Source organism: Halyomorpha halys, unplaced genomic scaffold (assembly GCF_000696795.3).
Source record: "Halyomorpha halys isolate HHAL.00 unplaced genomic scaffold, Hhal_1.1 Scaffold218.1, whole genome shotgun sequence".
NCBI classification, from domain to species: domain Eukaryota; kingdom Metazoa; phylum Arthropoda; class Insecta; order Hemiptera; family Pentatomidae; genus Halyomorpha; species Halyomorpha halys.
In genome coordinates, this window is record NW_027109445.1 from 1,085,959 (window position 1) to 1,105,092 (window position 19,134).

General features: G+C 34.7%; 3 protein-coding genes across 5 annotated transcripts in view; 2 read left to right on the plus strand and 1 right to left on the minus strand.

Annotated features, from left to right (window-relative positions):
- Rim2 (replication in mitochondria 2) overlaps positions 1-2,407 on the minus strand; it is a 102,528-nt gene extending 100,121 nt beyond the window's left edge. The window contains exons 1-3 of one of the 2 annotated variants that reach the window (XM_014419101.3): positions 2,156-2,403; positions 1,808-2,077; positions 1,506-1,684 (exon numbers count right to left, since the gene is read on the minus strand). In XM_014419101.3, the coding sequence (XP_014274587.1) occupies positions 1,506-1,684; positions 1,808-2,077; positions 2,156-2,208 (502 nt within the window). In that variant the 5' untranslated portion in view covers positions 2,209-2,403. Of the gene's footprint in view, positions 1-1,505; positions 1,685-1,807; positions 2,078-2,155 lie in introns of both variants that reach the window. The other variant, XM_014419102.2, reaches the window with a different exon arrangement.
- A 90-nt stretch (positions 2,408-2,497) lies between these two features.
- LOC106679769 (2-phosphoxylose phosphatase 1) lies at positions 2,498-7,391 on the plus strand. The gene is made up of 4 exons (XM_014419100.3): positions 2,498-2,837; positions 2,916-3,083; positions 5,502-6,493; positions 6,773-7,391. Exons 1-4 carry the CDS (start codon positions 2,747-2,749, stop codon positions 7,043-7,045), a joined length of 1,524 nt encoding a protein of 507 aa, XP_014274586.1. The 5' UTR covers positions 2,498-2,746; the 3' UTR covers positions 7,046-7,391.
- A 2,499-nt stretch (positions 7,392-9,890) lies between these two features.
- The window catches only part of LOC106679773 (ankyrin-3), a 19,998-nt gene continuing 10,754 nt past the window's right edge, over positions 9,891-19,134 (plus strand). Inside the window, exons 1-3 of one of the 2 annotated variants that reach the window (XM_014419110.3) lie at positions 9,891-10,044; positions 10,873-10,963; positions 18,570-18,844. In XM_014419110.3, the coding sequence (XP_014274596.1) occupies positions 10,882-10,963; positions 18,570-18,844 (357 nt within the window). In that variant the 5' untranslated portion in view covers positions 9,891-10,044; positions 10,873-10,881. Of the gene's footprint in view, positions 10,045-10,872; positions 10,964-16,481; positions 16,645-18,569; positions 18,845-19,134 lie in introns of those variants that run through there. The other variant, XM_014419111.3, reaches the window with a different exon arrangement.

A 19,134-nucleotide genomic window follows, 5' to 3' on the forward strand; every position in this document is an offset into this window, starting at 1 on the left:
TTGTCCCCGTAGGGGTATTTATTGAAACGACCAATAGTATGGATTTCTTTAGCGTAATGGTTAAAAAAACTAGTTAATTTTATATTAGAATATAACACATAATATTTCGACTACTACCTCTTATAAATTTTACATGAAATAAGTATCTTAAAAAAATTAAATAAATCGTGAAACCACCTAATCGTTGGAATTTATTTTTTCTTCACTCCTTCCTTCATCGAATGAATGCATAACCAGTTACGAATTTACGACTAAGAAAATATTTCCACCCTCCTTTAGCACCGACTGGGTCCTATCAGACAGGTTCATTTCCGGTCGATATCACAACCTATATCATGGATAGATAACAATGGCGAGAACGAAATGTAAGTTTTCCTGTTTTTTTAATTAAACAGTGTCACTTGACTTCAGCAGTACAAAATACAAAATATTTTATAAAAAAGGATTGACATAAAAAAGAAACCTTGGTACTTTTTTTGGTTTGTGTACAGGTGTGCAGTGGTGGACCCACTTCAAATTCCCACTAGGAATTTTCTTTTATTCTTTACGGATTATCTGAATTCCCCAATACTGTTGAAATAGTATTAAACGAACAATATTTCGAAGAGCTTTAAAATTTTATTTAAACAAAACTTATTCCCTAAATCATTAATAGTTTTTAAGGCACCATTTTTGAGAGATCATTGAAATTCGATAATTATATTAAATTAATTAAATAAATTTCAATATTCCTGAAATGGTTTAATAAAAAACATATTAACTAGTTTCACCTCAGGATTAACGAGTCATTAAAACAGCTGTTTTTCCATATCTGACAAATCAAACGAAGAAAAAATTGCTTGTATGTATTATCATTGGTTCTCTTTACAAATATTGAAATACTAATTTATTTAAACAACAATTAAATGAAATCAAGGCAGTCCATTAAAAATAATTTGGACTATTACAACCTACTGAAGGTATTCTGAATGGAGGCTTTGAAGTATAATTAACATTTATAAATAAATACACATAAACATTTCTCACGGTTGATCTAAATAAACAAAAAATCTTTAGCAATATGGAAAATGATCACATTTAAAACTACGCAGTATCGCGGTTGCATGTCAAGGTCACACATAATAACTGGTAAACAACTTTCAAGGGAATAATCACTCACAAAAAAGGGGACTTAAAAGTACATCAAACCGCTTAGTGACCGAATACAAAATTCAAAATTTTAGTCACACAAAGTATAATAATGAAATATATCACTAGAACTTGAAACTTAACATGGTAACGTTGATACAGTCACGTACGCACAAATCGATATAAGTTACCGCTCAGTCCTACTCGATTTCAAAACAAAACAAGTTGAACAAAATACTTATTTACTCAATTATATAACACACACACACGCTTAGTAGAAAAAAGATCAAGGAATTCATGATTTTGAATAGGTCGGTTATAAAAAACATTCGTCATCAGCACAAGATAAAATTACTAGAAAATTTGATGTACCATACCTGCACAAGATGCTGACAGTACGTGAACAACAGCTGTATCTGGTCTAAGAACCGAGTTGAAAAACGATTTTGCTTGGGAATAGGCACAAAAATAAATTGCACGAGACGGAGCAACACCGACAATGTTTGGACCAAGACCTTTAAACAGAGCTTTCGGTCCTTCATTTTTAATAATGAGTCTGCAATAAACAAAAATAAAATCACGCATTAGAAAATTTACTAACAGTAAAATCAACATTACAATTCACAGCTTAAAAAATACCGGTGGAATTATATGTTAATAATAATCAAATGTTATGTACCTAAGGCATTGCAGTAATCCTACAGCTTTGGACTGGGGCATACCATAAGTGGATATTGCCAGCATTTGGTTGACATGTCTGGATGAGATGGTGTTTATTTTTCTTCTTTGATGAGAGGGCATGATAGTTTGGCAGGTTACGTGCCTTCCATTCCCTTCAGGGGATGCTATATTGGGAAGCTGGATATGGAATCCTGATGAGGAAGACTGAAGGCGCGTTTTTACCACTTCTAAAGGGCAAGTGACCACTGCGCCAACCGTTCCTGCCACCCTTCAATTAAACAATTAGCGAGTTATAGCCATAATGGAAGATAAGAAACACTGGAAAAAGAAATAAGACAAGACTTACCCTCCAGCCACTAGGTGGATAACAGTATCTCGCTGAGAGAGGGACATAGTCATTTATCAACGGTTATCGGCTCACATAAACTTATAAATTAAAAAAAAAATTGAACACAAATTAACCAAAACGACAACTACATCTCGATCTGCCTAACAGAGCACAGTTCACACTCAAATGCTAGGTATATCAGTAACACAACTATATTGCAAACTATCGATAAAAATAGCAAGATCACACATGCTCACGATAGAAGAGAACTCACTGCAATGAGAACGAAAACATGTCTGGCTCCAACAGCGGCCTTCAGGCTTGCCAACCCACCCTCACCAAATTCCCCGACCGGCAATATTTTCCCTCTTCCCTCTGGAAGTTTACTCTATGCCAGGTTACGAATGAAACCATTGACAAACAGTCCAGGGATGACCCGGTTCTGTCATTTTCTTATTTATTTTAGAAATTGATAAATTTTTAATTACACTTGACTATAGCGAAATGTGAGGAACCGACGTTTCCGACAGCTCCAGCGATGGCCAAAAGAAAACCTGTGAAAATGAAGAAATATCAATGAAATTAAGATGATATCTCAAAGGAATAAGAATGTATTTTAATAATTTTAGGTTTAATTTACAGCATCGAGCATTTTACTGTTATGTATTGTTGAGTTTATGGATTTGCGTTCTTCTTGGAGGTCTGTCAATTACATTATATTCTTAATCAAATGAATTCTTCCAATTAGTGCTTTTTTCATCTCTAGTTTCTGTTTTAGTTATGTATAAATATGTTGGGATTGAAGCTACTGCATCAAGTTTATTAAAACACCAAACTACAGAGATAAACATTATCCAAGAACAAAAATTGGTTGGAACCTTGATCAAAGCGAAGAAAATAACTAAATTTTGCAATATTTACAAAGATATCAGACCAGGCTCTGAAGGTAATGCTCAACTTTTTTATTTATTCGCTTTTTCATGTTTCCTGCATTTAATGCTGACATTGTTTCATAGTGTCCAATAAATACTAAATGATAATACCCCAGTGCAAAACATTTGTTTTTAGTTTCAGTTTAGAGAAATTTATAACCCATTAGAAACTTTGGTTGTTATTTATTTTTTATTATCGTGAATAAATTTAATTTCTTAAACCCTGATGTGAATTTCCAGAATTATTAGATGTGTTATGTTTTATAGGCATATTTTGTATAACATATATAATTGTAAGCTATTTATATAATTTTAAAGAGCTTCTGATTATTTATTTTGCTAAGTATTTTGAACCATTACATAGCGGATGGTCATATATTATCATATTCACAATATCTTTTGGTGCAGGCCATAACATTTATTATTACTGCTTTAATTGGATGACAGCTGTCAATTTATACCTGCTACAGAAATAAATCCCTATCTGATCCTTTTCAGTTGATGTTGGCACCTAAATTCGCATGAATATGAATCACTTTATTTGCTCAGTTATATCGACTACAGTGTTCAACTGATTTGTCATTGTTTATAAGCATTTGTACACCCACCACCATATTGAAATAGACTGCAGGAACTAGTATTATTATTTTAGATTTAAAACTTTAGTAGGCATGGTAGAGAAAATTTGCCTGGATCAGACCAAAAGTTTAATGTATCACCTTCTCCTTAATAAGTTCTATGAAGTTCTGAAGTAAATTACTAATGGTGGTTTCCCATATGCTACAGATGTGGAATAAGGCTGCCAATTGTATTCTAAATGGTTTATAAATAGTTATTTCTAATACCTAAAAAAAAGTAGTTGTTGGAATAATTTTAAAACTGTGCATTTCTTGGAACACTATAGCCTTTCATTTTAAATAAATCAGACCAGTATTAGCAAAGATTCGGACTTTAGTTATATGTGAATTTTGTGAATATTCTATGGAGGTTTCATTAGAAACATGTTTCCTTTATCTTAACATATAAAAGAACCAATATTACTCACTTACTGATTGATCAGTGTATCTCAAAAAATACAATAGCTACGGAGTTGGAATTATCAGTGATCGTTCTCCTTATTCTGAAAATGTGCAATAAGACTGAGTTCAGAAAAATTTGGAATATAAATGGTTTAAAAAATATATATTTCTAGAAAATAAAAAATAAATAATTTTTATAATACATTTTTTCTTTTTTATTCATTATTAATCAGTATAAAGTTTGTAGAAAATTCAAACAATAGATTTGACTTGAAGAATTCAGATGTGGTCATAGCTCAATATTAGAAAAAAGAAAAAGTGGAAAGGAAAAATATTTTAAATCACTTTTCCTATCTCCGTCTCAATTGTAGCATTACTTTGTTTTGGTTTAAAAAGCTGCTATCCAAAAAAAAAATTTTTTTTATCTAACCAAAGAGCTTCTAGATAAACTATGATGGGTTTTCTTTCACTGGGTTGAGAAACAATTTGTATTCCCTGCCCTTGGAGTGAACCATGTGAGAAGCAAACTGGCTCTCTATGTTTCATACAAAACAGAAATTACTTGATTCTATACCTAAAAAGTCCTAAACAACTTATCTAGAAGCTCTTATGTGTCATAACTAGAGACCATATTTTCGTACACTGCATCTTTAGTTCCTAAATTTCAAATTCCGTCAAACCTCGACAGAAATTCAAATCATGGACATGACGTTAAAATAACATTAATTTTATATTGTACAAAATAGCACATTTTACCCTTTTTATTTTTGGCAAAATCTTTATTTTTTATTTTATTTCCATAAAATGTAGTGTATAAACGGAATTTCTCATATTTTACATGTATAGGTGTATTTATGTCAATATTTATTTATTTTATTATTTAAATTATAGTTTAAAATTGATAAATCTGATGTAAAGAAATGAATGTATTGGTGAACATAGAAAGTGAGGATCCAAAAAAAAGTGATGAATGTTCTTGGAATAGTATTAATTAGTGGTTTCGAGTAAAAGACTCGTATTAATTAGTGGTTCTATGAAAAAGACTCTCCAGAATAAGCTTGTTATGGAGTTATAGAATAATCTTATAAAGTTTTCTAAAACTTTAAATTGAGGTAGTTATAACAAATTGGCTACTTCAGTACTTCAGTTGTACTTGCTCTATTTAAAAGTTATTCAATTATTCATAGAATAATTTTCTCATAATGATTAAGTGGTTCTTTTTAAATATTTAATAGGTTAGATAGATTATTTATTTATTATTATTAGACATTAGCTATGAATTTTTTGTTAGTTGTTTTATTAAGGTGATTTTCTTATATGGATAATTATTTTCATAGCTGTATTTTTGTACATTGATGTAATAATTATTTTAAATCACTGTTTATTTAATAAAATAAAGTTGTTGTTTTATAGGTAACTTCAATTCGAACTATTCTTTAGAAGGAGTGATCGTATTGATTAGGCATGGTGACAGGGGACCATTAACTCATGTTGTAAATGTAACGAACATCAATTGTGATGGACCGTATGACCCTTTATATGGTGCTTTTGAAAGTTATATTAAGAATATAACAGGCACCCCTGCCCTTTCTCAGCTGCTCGGAGTATTTAGAAGGATACATTCACCGTTACCAGCAGGTGGCTGTGATATTGGATTGTTGACAAAAATCGGAGCCTCGCAGCTGCTTGCGACTGGGAGAGTTCTTCGGGAAGTTTACAAGCATTCCTTGAATATAAGCAGCAGTCGTATAAAAGATGAAATCAAAGTATTCAGTACATCATACAGTCGAACCGTGCACAGTGCTCTTGCTTTTCTATATGCCTTTTTAGATGAAGAAGACTATCCAAAAATTGTCTTTCAGTCAGTTTCGAGTTTGACATTTTGCTTTGATGATTGTGCCTGCCCTAAAGCAAATTATTACCTGGATCAGTTTGTAATGGAAAGTTCCAAACACCTTCGTTCTCATCCAGCAGTTTTTAATTTGGTGAAGGCTGCTTCATCTATCGTTTATGAAATCCCTCATAAAAAGCTATCTACTGATCCGCACTCTTTGAAAGATGCTCTTCTGACTTACATATGTCACAACAGTAAATTGCCGTGTAAGTATTCATTTGCCTCTGACAGGTGTGTGAAGCCAGAGCAAGTTACTGGACTCTTTACCTACTTAAACTGGGAAACGAAACAATCTAGTAAAAGTAAAAATTTCAAAAGAGGATCATTGTTGCGAGCCTATGGTTTATTGAAGAACATCGTCGCACAGTTTCTCCAGATGATATCAGAAAGGAAACCTAAATTGATTTTATATTCCGGCCATGATAAAACATTGAGCTTCCTTACAAGTGCACTTGGTATAACAAGCGATGGAGTGTTTTCTCCTTACTATGCATCAAGGCTCATCTTTGAGGTAATTTGTATTTCATTTATTTTTTAAATTATTATAAAAGTAAAAACGATATTAATTTTATTACAGTGTGCTGTTTTAATGTTACATGCTCTTTTGTGATGCTTAATAACAATATTTACTCGAAATTATATTAGACCCTACTATAATTAAAATTCTTATGAAACAAATTGTTTATATTTTCCTACAATAAATAGAGTGATTTTGTAACTCTACAATTTAAATTTATTTTACTTGCAGTCGACTAAGTCTGAATCATTTGTTATTATTTTTTTTTTTCAGATTTATAAAAGTAAAGAATTAAAAGGTGGTACCGTCGGGCCAATCGGAAGCGATTATTTTTTCCGATTGCTGTTTAATGGTAAAGATATTACTACAAAAGTTCACTTTTGTAAGGGTGTCGCAAACCACCATCCTGCCAGGCAGCAGAACGTTACTGGCTTTAGAAACTCTTCATTCTTCCTCTGTCCTCTTGAATCAATTGTTCGATTCCTTCATGATGATTACTTTTCAGCTTTTAATGCAACAAACTTAAAAGATGCTTGTGCTCTTTAAAATTTACTCATATATTGTGTATTTAGAAGAAATATTTTCCTGTACAGTTCACGATTTCTTCTTGTAATTCTGTAAGTTTTTAAAGGTGTAAATACATTTATTTTTAGCATTGTAAATAAATGTAGGTTATATTTCTTTTGTGTATTTTGTATATAATGTACAAGTAAACTATTATTTTTGTCCATTCTAATGTTGAAATCGATTTAAGAAATCATAGAAACATCACAATATAGATATATATTTATTTAAAATAAATATATTATTGTTAGATAATACTTATAAATTTCTTCTAGATTTTGATTATTCTATTTATTCTTTATAATATTAAACTCAATCTATTTCTCTTAATATGTGAGCTTTTTTCTCATTCATGCTATGTCATAAAAACAGTGTATGTATAGTGAAATAAAAATTGTGATTATTTTTTTAATGTGTAGTATTTATTTTATTTAATTATAAAGTACCCATTAAGTCTATAATATTGAATAACTTCCCATTTTAATGTATTCATTCCGAATAAATGTTTAATAAAATACTATTTACTTCAGGTTTCTTTTCAATTTTTATTGAAGGGCAAAAATGGTAGTATAACATTAAAACACATGATCACACCTTAATGGTCTTTATCTATTGTATTTTTCCAACTTGTTTGTTTATTTAAAGGTGTAAAACCTTATGGTTATCAACGCCTATGGTATGTTATTAAGTTAAAAACACATTAACACTTACATACACGCACATACCTTCACTAAAGCCCACTTGCAAAAATTTAATCGAACAGGAGTTATAATTTAAAAAGAAGATGATGTGCTTTTAAAAATGTAAACAAATTAAATTTAATCTAACTTTAGCTTCCTCATCTGTGACAGTTTCAGATAAATTAGGAGACAGTCCTATTCATTTTATTGTTGGCAAATAGTGAGTAAATTCTTCAAAAATATGTTTAATCGTGAGAATGGACTGGCATGCTGAAGATGGCAGTTTTCTGAACAGGTGGGAGTGCGTGAGGAGAGTATGGCCTATTCTCTAGCGTAGTAACAACTTCCTTTCTAGTGCTGCTGCAGTAGGATGTCGAACATGATTTTATTACTCTTTTGATTTCTTTTAATTTACTCGAAGAGCTTACATCCCTCTTGGCCTGCCATGTTTCCAATATTTGTAATTTAAGGGGTCTAATGAGTTCTAATGGGGTAAGAACTACCATATTTTCCAACTTGTCCTTTGGTTATCAAAGAAAAAGTCTTGTAAAATCAGCTCCTTTAGGTGGATAGGCTTAGCATAACTGGGCCTCACTGTAGACAAAATCATGAAGATAGAAAGTGTTTCCTAAAGACACACAATGTATCTATTGTTGTAATTTACTATTTACAACCACTATATCCTTACTTCCTTTACTGTTGAAAATTTATTCCCCATCCCTACAGAAGGAAATTGGACATTCATACGGAAGCCTATATTTTTAGTTTATTGTTATATTGCAAAATAAATTAATATTGTATTACTTAATTCTTATTTGTTTACATTTGTACAAGAAAGTACAAGGTACTATATGAAATTCAAAATTAATAAGCTTTTGGAAAATTAGACAGGTAAGTTAATTTCTACTACAAATTAGTTTACTAAATCATATAATGTTAAAGCTAGAAAAGTTTAATTGAAGCCACTATGATACATCAGTTCTAATCGATCTTAATTCCATAATTGTATCACAATATCTTCTGCAACAACATCAAATATTTCTTTGGATTCATTTGAAAATTGGCTACCATTTCCAATTATTTTTTAGAATTTACTCTGTTATTCAAAATGATGTTGAAAATTGGAAATATTTTTTCTCCGATTTAGTCCACTGATGGCCCACTTTCTCTTGTATAAGAATATTCTCTCTCGTCAGGATTGATTTATTCTTTATTTTAATTTATGCTTCATTTATACATTCCTAATACCTAATAACCAGGGGTGTGGGGTGGAACAGGAGGGCAACTTCCCTTGATGGGCCACCTGTAGCTCAGTGGTTAAGACACAGTCTTACCAATTTGATGACTATTGGCGGTGCCGGTTCAAATCCGGCCTGGGACGTTGACTTTTTTCATTGAGTGGCGGTCCCACAAAATGAAGAACTTTGACCCCCAACCATGGTTAGGCAGTATAGGACTCCAATGGGAGTCTTGGCCAAAAAAAAAAAAAAAACTTCCCTTGAGGTTCAAGGGACTCCCGATCTCCAGAGTTTTTTTTTCCCCTTGGAATATTTCCAAGTATTCAAAAAATCCTAGAAATAACAATAATTATGCCAGAAAAAGAGGATGAAACAAAACTTTAGAAAATTTTAGATTTCAAGTAACCCATCTAGCTTCCTCCCTTCTACCAATGAGGCAGAGTATCCCTATCCTTAATTTTACTCCAGACCTCAGTTTTGTAATATGTAAAAAACTACTTAGTTCATCATGGATCTAATCTTCTACCTCCTGCTTTCCCTCCATCTTGATCCAGTAATGGCTTTTGATAGAGAATGGATCATATGACTCAATCAAGAGAAAAGAGAGTAAACAGCTGGACTCCATGTAGGGTTTCCTTCAAGTATCCAAAATGGTTGGCGCCTGGGTGAAGGATGAAGGAGGAAGGAAAAGAAAATTATATTCCTTAATATATATTTTTGTTTCATTTTTTTTTTGAGTCAATTAAAATTTTTCTATAATCAATCTCATAATTTCTGCAGCATTGAAGCAACTATTTTTTTTATATTAAAAAAAAATTTGCATTGTAAATATGAAAACAATTGGTGTTCTTACTAGGTGGGCATTATTAAAGCTAAATCATATGGTATATTTGCCAAACATATGTTAGCAACTACATTTGTTCGCCCGTTTCTCCTACAAAAATGGACTTGAAGAGTATTATTTTAATCTGGAAGACAGATAAAAAAATCAAACTACTATGATTTTTTGATAATGTAGAATGACAGGACACACAGAATCTACCGGTGGTACAGATCTAACCAGGTAACTAGCACCTTTAAATATTTTTTCTAAAATAAGGGTAAGATTATTTCTCGAATAAATAATTTATAAAAAGAAACGTCAAGAAACAAGGGTGCGAAACTCATTTCCGAGAAAATCCTTCCACTTAAGACATACCATAATAGCGGCCGAAAATTTTGTAATTACAAGTAATTACCGAATTTGAGGTTTGCGGACAACATAGTTATTTTCGCTAATTCATTAAGACGAAACAAATGGTCAGCGAACTCCTTGATCAGTGCGAATCCGTGAATTTGAATGTTAATATCCATAAAACAAAAATAATGAAAAATTCAAATAGAGTCGTCAAAATCAACAACCAAGAAATCAGTTGTGTTGATTAATATATTTACTTAAAGCAGTCCATCTCATGGACGTAGACAGAGGGGGTTTTTTTGGGATCTAAAAAAAAAAAAGAAAGAAAGTAGTGAACTTATTTGATATACAGTTCTTTCTGGAAACATGATATAGTTAGTAAGGTAATGGCAGGGGAAAGATGGAAGTGTCCAAAAAATCATCGGAGATAAGAAGTGCAAAACTGACTTATATTTTCATTGTGGAAGCGATTGGTTGAACCTGTTTGTTAACGATTTATATTCAGTTGTTTGACTTTCAATAATTTATTATGATTATAGGTAATAAAAATTCAAAAAGGAATGATTGAATTTTATGAAGTAGAAATAAAATGGTGGGAGTATTTCTTGCTATGCGGATCAGATATCTTTCTCTTACCCAAAGTTTCAGTAGGGAAGTTTGTTTATATATATATATATATATATATATATATAAAGTATGTATGTATGTGCGTAGGTGTGTGTAATGAGTTGGGTCACCCCCCTTGGCGAAATCCTGCCTACGCGCATGGACGAGATAGACAAGATACGTCGGTTTTTCGTTAAAGGTAAGATTCAATGAGCACAATTATTAAAATATAATAATCTATTTATATATTTATCTCTATAAATAATGGGGGAAACAAATAAAAAAGAACCTTTGTCAGATTTCATTCTTCCTATTATAACTTACAGTTTGCCATTTTAATAATCTCAGAATGTTTGTTGAAAATAAATCAAAGAAGGTAACCATCGTAGAAGAGATAGTTAATATTTTTTCCAGCAATTTCAGAAGGCTGATGCTCTCATCTTCTTCTATATTTTTGTATTTATGTTCAATAATTAAGTTTATGCACGATTTTCAAGTTTCATTTACAATAATTTATTGTTATTTTAAGTAATAAAAATTTTAAAAGTAATGATTGAATTTTCTGAAGTAGAAATAAAATGGTGGGGTATTTCTTGGAATAATGCGGAATTACATATCTTTCATTTAACCTACGTTCCAGAATGGAATATATAGATATATAACCTGAGTCCTACGTTACTTCGAAGCCAGCTGACTGAGGAATAGATAGATAGAAATGTACTGTACCAAATAAAGCCAGTATTTTCCAGCAGTCCAAACGAGTTAGATCTTCCTTTTTCTCTTTTTTTTTTGTAGTTTTGCTTTCACCGATACATAAGTTTTGCCCAGGAACGTTAGGAAACCGTGGGAAACCCGGGAACTATAGATACCGGAGTAATATTTATTTTCAAGAAGAACCTTTCATTGTTTTTTTCTCAGCTTCCAATTTTTTTTGTTCTCTATTTTTTAAAAAAATAATGGCTACCAACGGTATGGTCAGACAAGCCGTCTTGAACCTGGAAGCTTTAAATCAAAACGGAGACCAGAACTAACCTCCCATGGAGGTAACTTCTCCAGCCCCGGAAATTGCCCCACTACCGGAAGTTTCTCAAGCAGAAGCCTACGCCACAACACTTGAGTGGATAAAAGTACCGCCCAAGATTTGAGGAAGGCCGTTTCTGACCTCGAACTGTTTACCAGGGAAACAGGAGAACTGAGCCACTTCATAAAAGGAGGTGACCGACTTATAAGCCGAATTGGCGCGAAGTATATTGAAAATCTACTCGATAGTGAAGATACGGAGGCATTAAAAGTACCGGTCGTCTGCAGAGTGAAGAGAAGCATCCTAAATCAGATTAAGGCGGACGAGGAGACCTCTTGGAGAGTTATCAAGGAAAGATTAAATAAGGCGTTCGGAGGAGGAAATAGAAGAGCGGAGGTGGACCCGAATGGAATACCAACGACCAAGAAACATGTCCGACCCTTGGAGAAGGGGAGAACAGGGAGATGGCAGAAGAGAGCATTAAGGAGGAAGCAGTAATAGGCTTGAGTAAGTGGGGGCAAGGGGAACAAGTAACGGTTCATGTAATGGAAAAGATACCTCGGGACTATCAAGTAATTATAGGGTGATACCTATTAGACAAAGTACGTGCCCCGTATAAGGAACAAAATGGAGAAATGGGATATACAAATTGGAAGAAAAAAATATGGTTGCTGGAGACTCCTGAGGGCCGGGAAAGAGAGGATAGGGAGGGTCATGCAATGGAAGAGTTGGGAAGCCGGAATTTTGGAAGAATTTGACGATATTTTTTTAAAGGAAGGAGACAGGGTGGGTGCTACTGGAAAAATTGTACATGAGATTCCGCTGAAACAAGATAGGGTGACTTATGCAAAGGAAATTTGGTATCCCCAAGTACTTCAACAGCACATCAGAGAAAAGACATAGAACCTAAGAAGATAGAAGATAACCATAGACAGCACCTTATCGTACAATAGTCCTTTGTGGGCGGTACGGAAGAAGAGTACACCAGCAGATATCGCAGAAAAGTATCTATGTGCCATCTTCCGTTATAGAAGTCTTGTATGTATGTTTTTCTTTTTTTTTTTTAGAGTCGGTGGAAATCTTCAAAAGACACGGATTGGCCTGTACCTATCCGTGTGGGATTTTCAACCACTAAAACCTCCACCCAACACTTGTTCATTCCTCCCCACGAGACCACCTTTAGGCATTACTTCATAGAGGGAAATGGCTGAGTGCCGCCTAATTTTTCACTTCACATGAGTTCCTTGTTTTTCATGCTAATCGTACCATCTGAATCTCTATTCCGCTCTGGATCCTCTTAAGGACGACTATGGTGAGACTGAAGAGTCTAGAGCGTATGGGACACCACCAGTCACCTCGTATCTTCTTTGGCCAATGTCTGAAAGACAAATGGAATAAAAACAGAACTCTATCTTTGAAGTAGTCTGTAAGAACTCTCATAAGATAGACTGGCATCGACATAGTCCGCAAAGCATCTATTATACAGGTTCATCTTGCAGTGTTAAAAGCATTCTTAATTTCTAGAGTGATGATTTCTGCATAACACTTAGCACCTCTCCTCCACCTTGCTGGATTTTCTCAAATGCCTTACCCATAGTATCCAATTACTACCAATTGTCCAATATTGTCCAACTAATTGGACGATAGGTTGATGGGTTTTTGGAATAAGTACGAGGCGCTGTATTAGGAATTCCGTCCAATCCTTAGGCCCTGTCATTTTGTAGGTCCGAGGTGATGCTCTCTATCTCTTCCTGCGTGATTTGTGAAAATCCATCGTATATATATTGTCTAAACATCAAATAGTATTCGCCTGTTCCGGGAATAGAGTTCTGACAAAATTGTTCACAACATTCGATCTCGTGGGGAGGCTGCATCGTGCCTTTACTTAGGCACTTAAGTGCTATTTTGTAAGACCTACACCATATGGGTCTGCATCCACCTCATCACTAAGTTCTCTCCAGCACCGTCGTTTGCTTTCTTTATTGGATTGTCGATGGTTCCTTCTGGTTCTCTTGAATTCTTCCTGAAGCACGGAAAGAATGGTTTTTAAACAACCATTCTAATAATTATTAAGCTGTAATGAGTACATCATAACACTTAAATAAAAAAAATATGTGTGAGATACTCGTTCATTAAGTGATCTGTCGGAATGATGGACGTAAAGGGATAATACTCACGAACTACCAAGAAAATTTCGAAACCCGATAATTGGAAATTAGAAGTCGAAGGGAGACTTCTAGTCGCTGACTTTAAAATGTCTGCCATTCCGACTTATCCTTTAAAAGTGAAACTTTTAGATTACAACATTCGTTGACGATTTCATTATTTCAAAAAATAAAATTATATAATTATTAAATAAAAAAAGATTGAAACAATATGAAGAAAGCCTTAACAAAGGAAGATAGTTTGACATTCGGCACGGAGAAAGAACTAGAGAAAATTATATCAGATCATGCGACACGGTGTATTTCGAAGTATGAAAAAATAAATACGAGATTCTTTGAGTCTTTTAGATTCATTATTTTAAAGATACATGACTATCAAATGTTTTTACAATAGCATCAAAACTAGATTAGTATTCTCCCATTTTATCAACAATTAGCTGCGTTGGGTTCTTTTGGTCGCTTCTATCACAGAGTGATCAAGTGAAATTTTGAAATGGATTTGAATTTGGAATTTACTTTAACTCATCCAAAATAATTATTTTTTATTTTATTTTCAAATCCTCTTTATTGATATATAATTACAATTACAAATATATGATAATACAGAGTATATATACATATTACATACTGACTTTGTTTGCCGTATGGCAGTATAAGTTGAGTTACAGGGTCCGCTGAAGGCGGTTTAACATTGGTAACATACTAGTCGGGGGCTAGCATAGAATGGAGAGGGACCATTCCGGCTGGTGGTGGTGGTGGTGGTGTGATGACCTCAAGCAGCAGATCCCGAAGTCCTTCCCTCGGCGAGGACGTCTACTAAGGGGACAGTGCTTTGCCACCTCCCAGGTCTTGGTGGAGGGGCGATATCTCTAAAAACCGGGTTGGCACAGGCCTTAAGCCCTTGCTGCAGCAGGATTTCCATTTCGGCCATCTTCGATTGAAGGCCTCTGATATTATAGTTGAGGACAGTGTGCTCAACCATGACGCTGTTCCATCATCTTAGTCATGGTATTGAGGAGAGTCATCACCATCGTCATCATTTGGTCTATCCTGGAGCACATTTTCTCCATCAGGGCTGTGATCATCGAGGTCTCCATGGTCGGGGTTGGTTTCGGCTAGGGAGTCGTAGGTTGTCGTTGTGGAGAGGACAGTACCGGTGGTCCTCGTACAGCGGTGGTGAAGGTGAGGTCCTTACGGACTGCCTTGCTTGGTTGTCTGGTGGATGCTGGTGCAGTTGCAGAAGTTTGTCTTTTGGACCTTGCCGCATTTATTAGGGTTATCCTTCGTTCACAGCTTTTAAAAGATGCAATGTGTTTTTCATTGCAGTGCTTACAGAGGGGCGGTGTTGATTTTTTAGGACATTCTTCAATAGGCAGACAGGCGACATTGCGACAGCAGTATTTTTTGGTATGGCCATACTCAAGGCATCTGTGACACTGTACGGGTCCACCATCTTCTTTAAATTTAGAGACCCTAAATCGGACGTAATCAATGGCCTTGAGGGGTTCAACATCCTCAAGTCGCACTGATGGATGATCTGGATCGCTTCAGTTTCGATGGTGCGGTTCAGACCATCTCTCTTTATGAGCCTACGACCCATTCTGAAGCCACGTAGGCGAGTTTTTAGCTTTTCTGTCATCTCTTCTATGGGGTGGCTAAGGTCAAATCCGTGCAACACGAATTTCTTTGATCGTTTTGTGCCCCTAGGTGCGAACGTGTGATATCGCACATTATCATGGTTTTTAAATAGTTCAATGGAAGCGGTGTGGTCTGCTTCGGTAGTAAGGTAGAGTCTAGTCTCCCTTTCAGAGTTGTTAGTGGTCAACTTGCTTACCCCAACTGTTGCCAGCATCTGCTTCAGTGATATAAGCGATACCGCTGGTGCGATTATAACTGGTGGGGGAGGCCTGGGCTTGGGCTCTTCGACGGTTAATCCCAGGAATGTGTTATCATCCCTGAGTTGAAACTCAGTCTTCCGTTGCTTGGCTGATGGGCGCGGTTTAAAGCAGTTTCTACCGCTAGCAATCTCCCAGTCTTTTTCTTCATTCAGTGTCTTGGCTCCTCTGTGTTCCCAAGATCCATAGGGGTGTAGACTGCTGCTTCTCCAGGGGTGGCTGAGGTGCAAGGGTTAGGTTGCGAGTGGGCCATGGTTGATTCCGGCGGACAGCTGTCTGAAGCCGGCAGGCTGTAACCAGCTGGCTGCGGCCGCAGTGCTGACTAAAGTCTAACGAATTACTCTAAACAAACCCTTGTCTAAAGTAGGGTAATAAACCACTAACCTGTCCAATAACTAAAGATCCAGGAGTCTCTGCAAGAGCCTTCAACAGGAGACACACAGATAGCAGAGGAACAGCAAGCAACAAACAGGAATTTAGGAATTCCAGTATTCTTGGAAGTTGGATAACAACAAAAGAGCTAACCTTAACTTAACCTAAAACCGTGTTATCAACACGGTTGCTAGGTCAACACCAAAATAATTAATTGAATAAATCCAAATTTAAATTGAATATATTACAAAAAATCCACGAGAGTGGCAAATAAAAAAACATGTGTCAAATCAACCTCAGTGTTTAAGTGCGTAAACATACAAACTTAATCACCAATTGATAACAGCTCCAACCCAAAGCATCGATATCCTAAATTGGGTGTCTGTCTCCTATCAACTGAGTTAAACCTTCTATGCAATGACGACAGGTAATTTGAAAAGTGAATTCAAAAATACATAAAAACTGGAAAAATAATCGTAATTTTACCATGATCTAATAGTTTCGTAACTTTGTTAATATTTAAAAAATGTTTTATGTTTAATATTATAATTCTTTTGAGTATTTTTTATAATTATTTGTGTTGAAATTTCTTTTTTATAAACTCATACATGCTTCCTGACAAATTTCGTTACATTTTATATTTCGTTTGGTAATAAGTAATTCATTTTAAGTTCTTCAAATCTATACTCAAATTGTCTCTGGTATATAGTAGACATGATAATAACTAGAAAAATCTTAGGATCTTACCTATTTAAAATATACAAAATAAAGAAAAACCTAATTCTAAGAGAATGACCAATTACTTTGCGCTATTATAGTTTGGGTTAAAAATACCTTAATTTCGGTCTACACTTTAAAATACTTAACCTAAAAATACACTGCTGATAAAATACCTAATTATTAATGCTATATTATATTATTAATAATTATCAGTTATTAGTGCTGTAAAATAATACTAATAAAAAACGTAAACTAAAAATACCTTTATTTTGGTCTTCATCACTTTGACTAATTTAGGTTAGCTTTTGGACATTAATTGAAATAAAAAAAAAAAAATTTTAAATATAGAAGGGAATGGTAAAGTAAAGCATGACTACAACTTAATACACAATTGAATTTCTGAGCAGAGGATATTTTACAAATTAAACGCTTTTATTCCTTTGACTTGGATCGTAATTCAAATGAAATGCTGTAACATTTGTAGCATACGCTGTTTTTTATCGTAATGATATTCACGATATACATATAGTGTTAATTCTTATAGGTTACAATGCGAGTAGAAACTATGATCAATCTGGTAGTCACATGCGCAGAACTCTGTTTTTTGTTCTAAATCCTATACCCTGCGCACGACAGTTTTATGGTAATTACGAGGTGTGGATGAAAAGTAATGAAAATGATTTTTTATTTTCCAAAGTTTTAATTTTTTTGAAACATCAATGTTTTCCCCTTCAAAGTAGTTCCCTTGGGCTGCTACACACCGATGGAGATGTAGTCCACGCTGTTGGAAGCAGCGCTAGATATCTTCAACCGGTATGGTCTTTAGCATGTCCGGTACACTCTTCTGGATGTTTTCTCAAGTCCCGAAATAACATACTTAGAGGACATTTTTCAGTTTAGAAAAAAGGAAAAGGCCACAGGAATGCCTTTTGAGGTGAAAAATTCTGTAATGGAGAGGACAGTGTAACATGTGGTGTTGCCATGATGGAGCATCCATTTGTCTGCAGTGTCTGGTCTCAAGCGAATGACCCTTTTCCTGAGCCTTTCAAGGACGCCTTTATAAAAAAACTTGGTTAACAGTTCGACCTAGAGGAACAAATTCTTTGTGGACAATTTTCCTTCTATAAAAAAAAAAAATCAGCATTGGCCTTCCCGAACGACGTTCATCTTCAACGTGTTCTCTGCCTTCCAAAAATGGTTTCTGCCTACGGAAAACTTAAGCTCGGGATAAAGAATGTTTGCCATAAGCTTGTTTTAACTTTACAAACATTGCACTTGTAGTTTCTCCAAGCTTAAAACAGAATTTAATAGAATAACGTTGCTCCAAATTCTGCTTTTTCATTTTGCGTGACGCACAACGTCACTAATAGCACGAAAATCAAGTAGTAAACGGATGGAGTTGTAACTCGCACTGAGCTACGCCAGGGTACTGATACACGCGCACTATCAAGGATCACCAGATCGCTTGTTGTCTTGCCAGTCTCATTACTTTTCTGCCACAGCTCGAATGACTCGTGTTGGAACCAGCCTAATATTTATTCTTGGTCAATTTTATCGTACTTAAAAATAAAACCTTTTCCATAATGAATATCATCGTAAAGGTGATACAGATTTGATATCCGCCATTTCAAGGTCCGATAGAGGAAGCAGATCAGCTCCTGCTCCATTCCACCTTACTGAACGACACTATAGGATGCGAGAGAGCCTTCCAGTTAGGCGCGAACCCGAATGCCTGCCAAGATAACAAGGTGACTGCCCTACACATTGCAGCAGAGAAGGGTTTCCCCGGCATCACCAGTGCTCTCATCAAAGGCGCAAAGAAATCGGGTAAAAAATTGAACCTCAATCCGGAGACCGTCTTCAGGAATACGCCACTTGTCCTCTCTATCATGCATGATAACATTGAGGTGAGTCTTTAATGTAATTAGTTATCTTGTTATTTCGCAATCGAATCATTTCTTGATGAAAACTTGATTATAATGAGTCTATTGTTCAATTATCTAATCTAGTGGTTTCCAACCTGTGGTCTGCATGAGGATCCGCTAATACATGTTTTGGAAAGGATTTATAGTTAGAACTATTTTATTAATTATATTTCCTATTTGTGGCTTGGGTGCGATTCTGGATGCTAAAAGACATATACCAGGGCATTCAAAAAGTCCTGTCGTTTTTCGTTTGTTCGTTGTTTATTTTGATT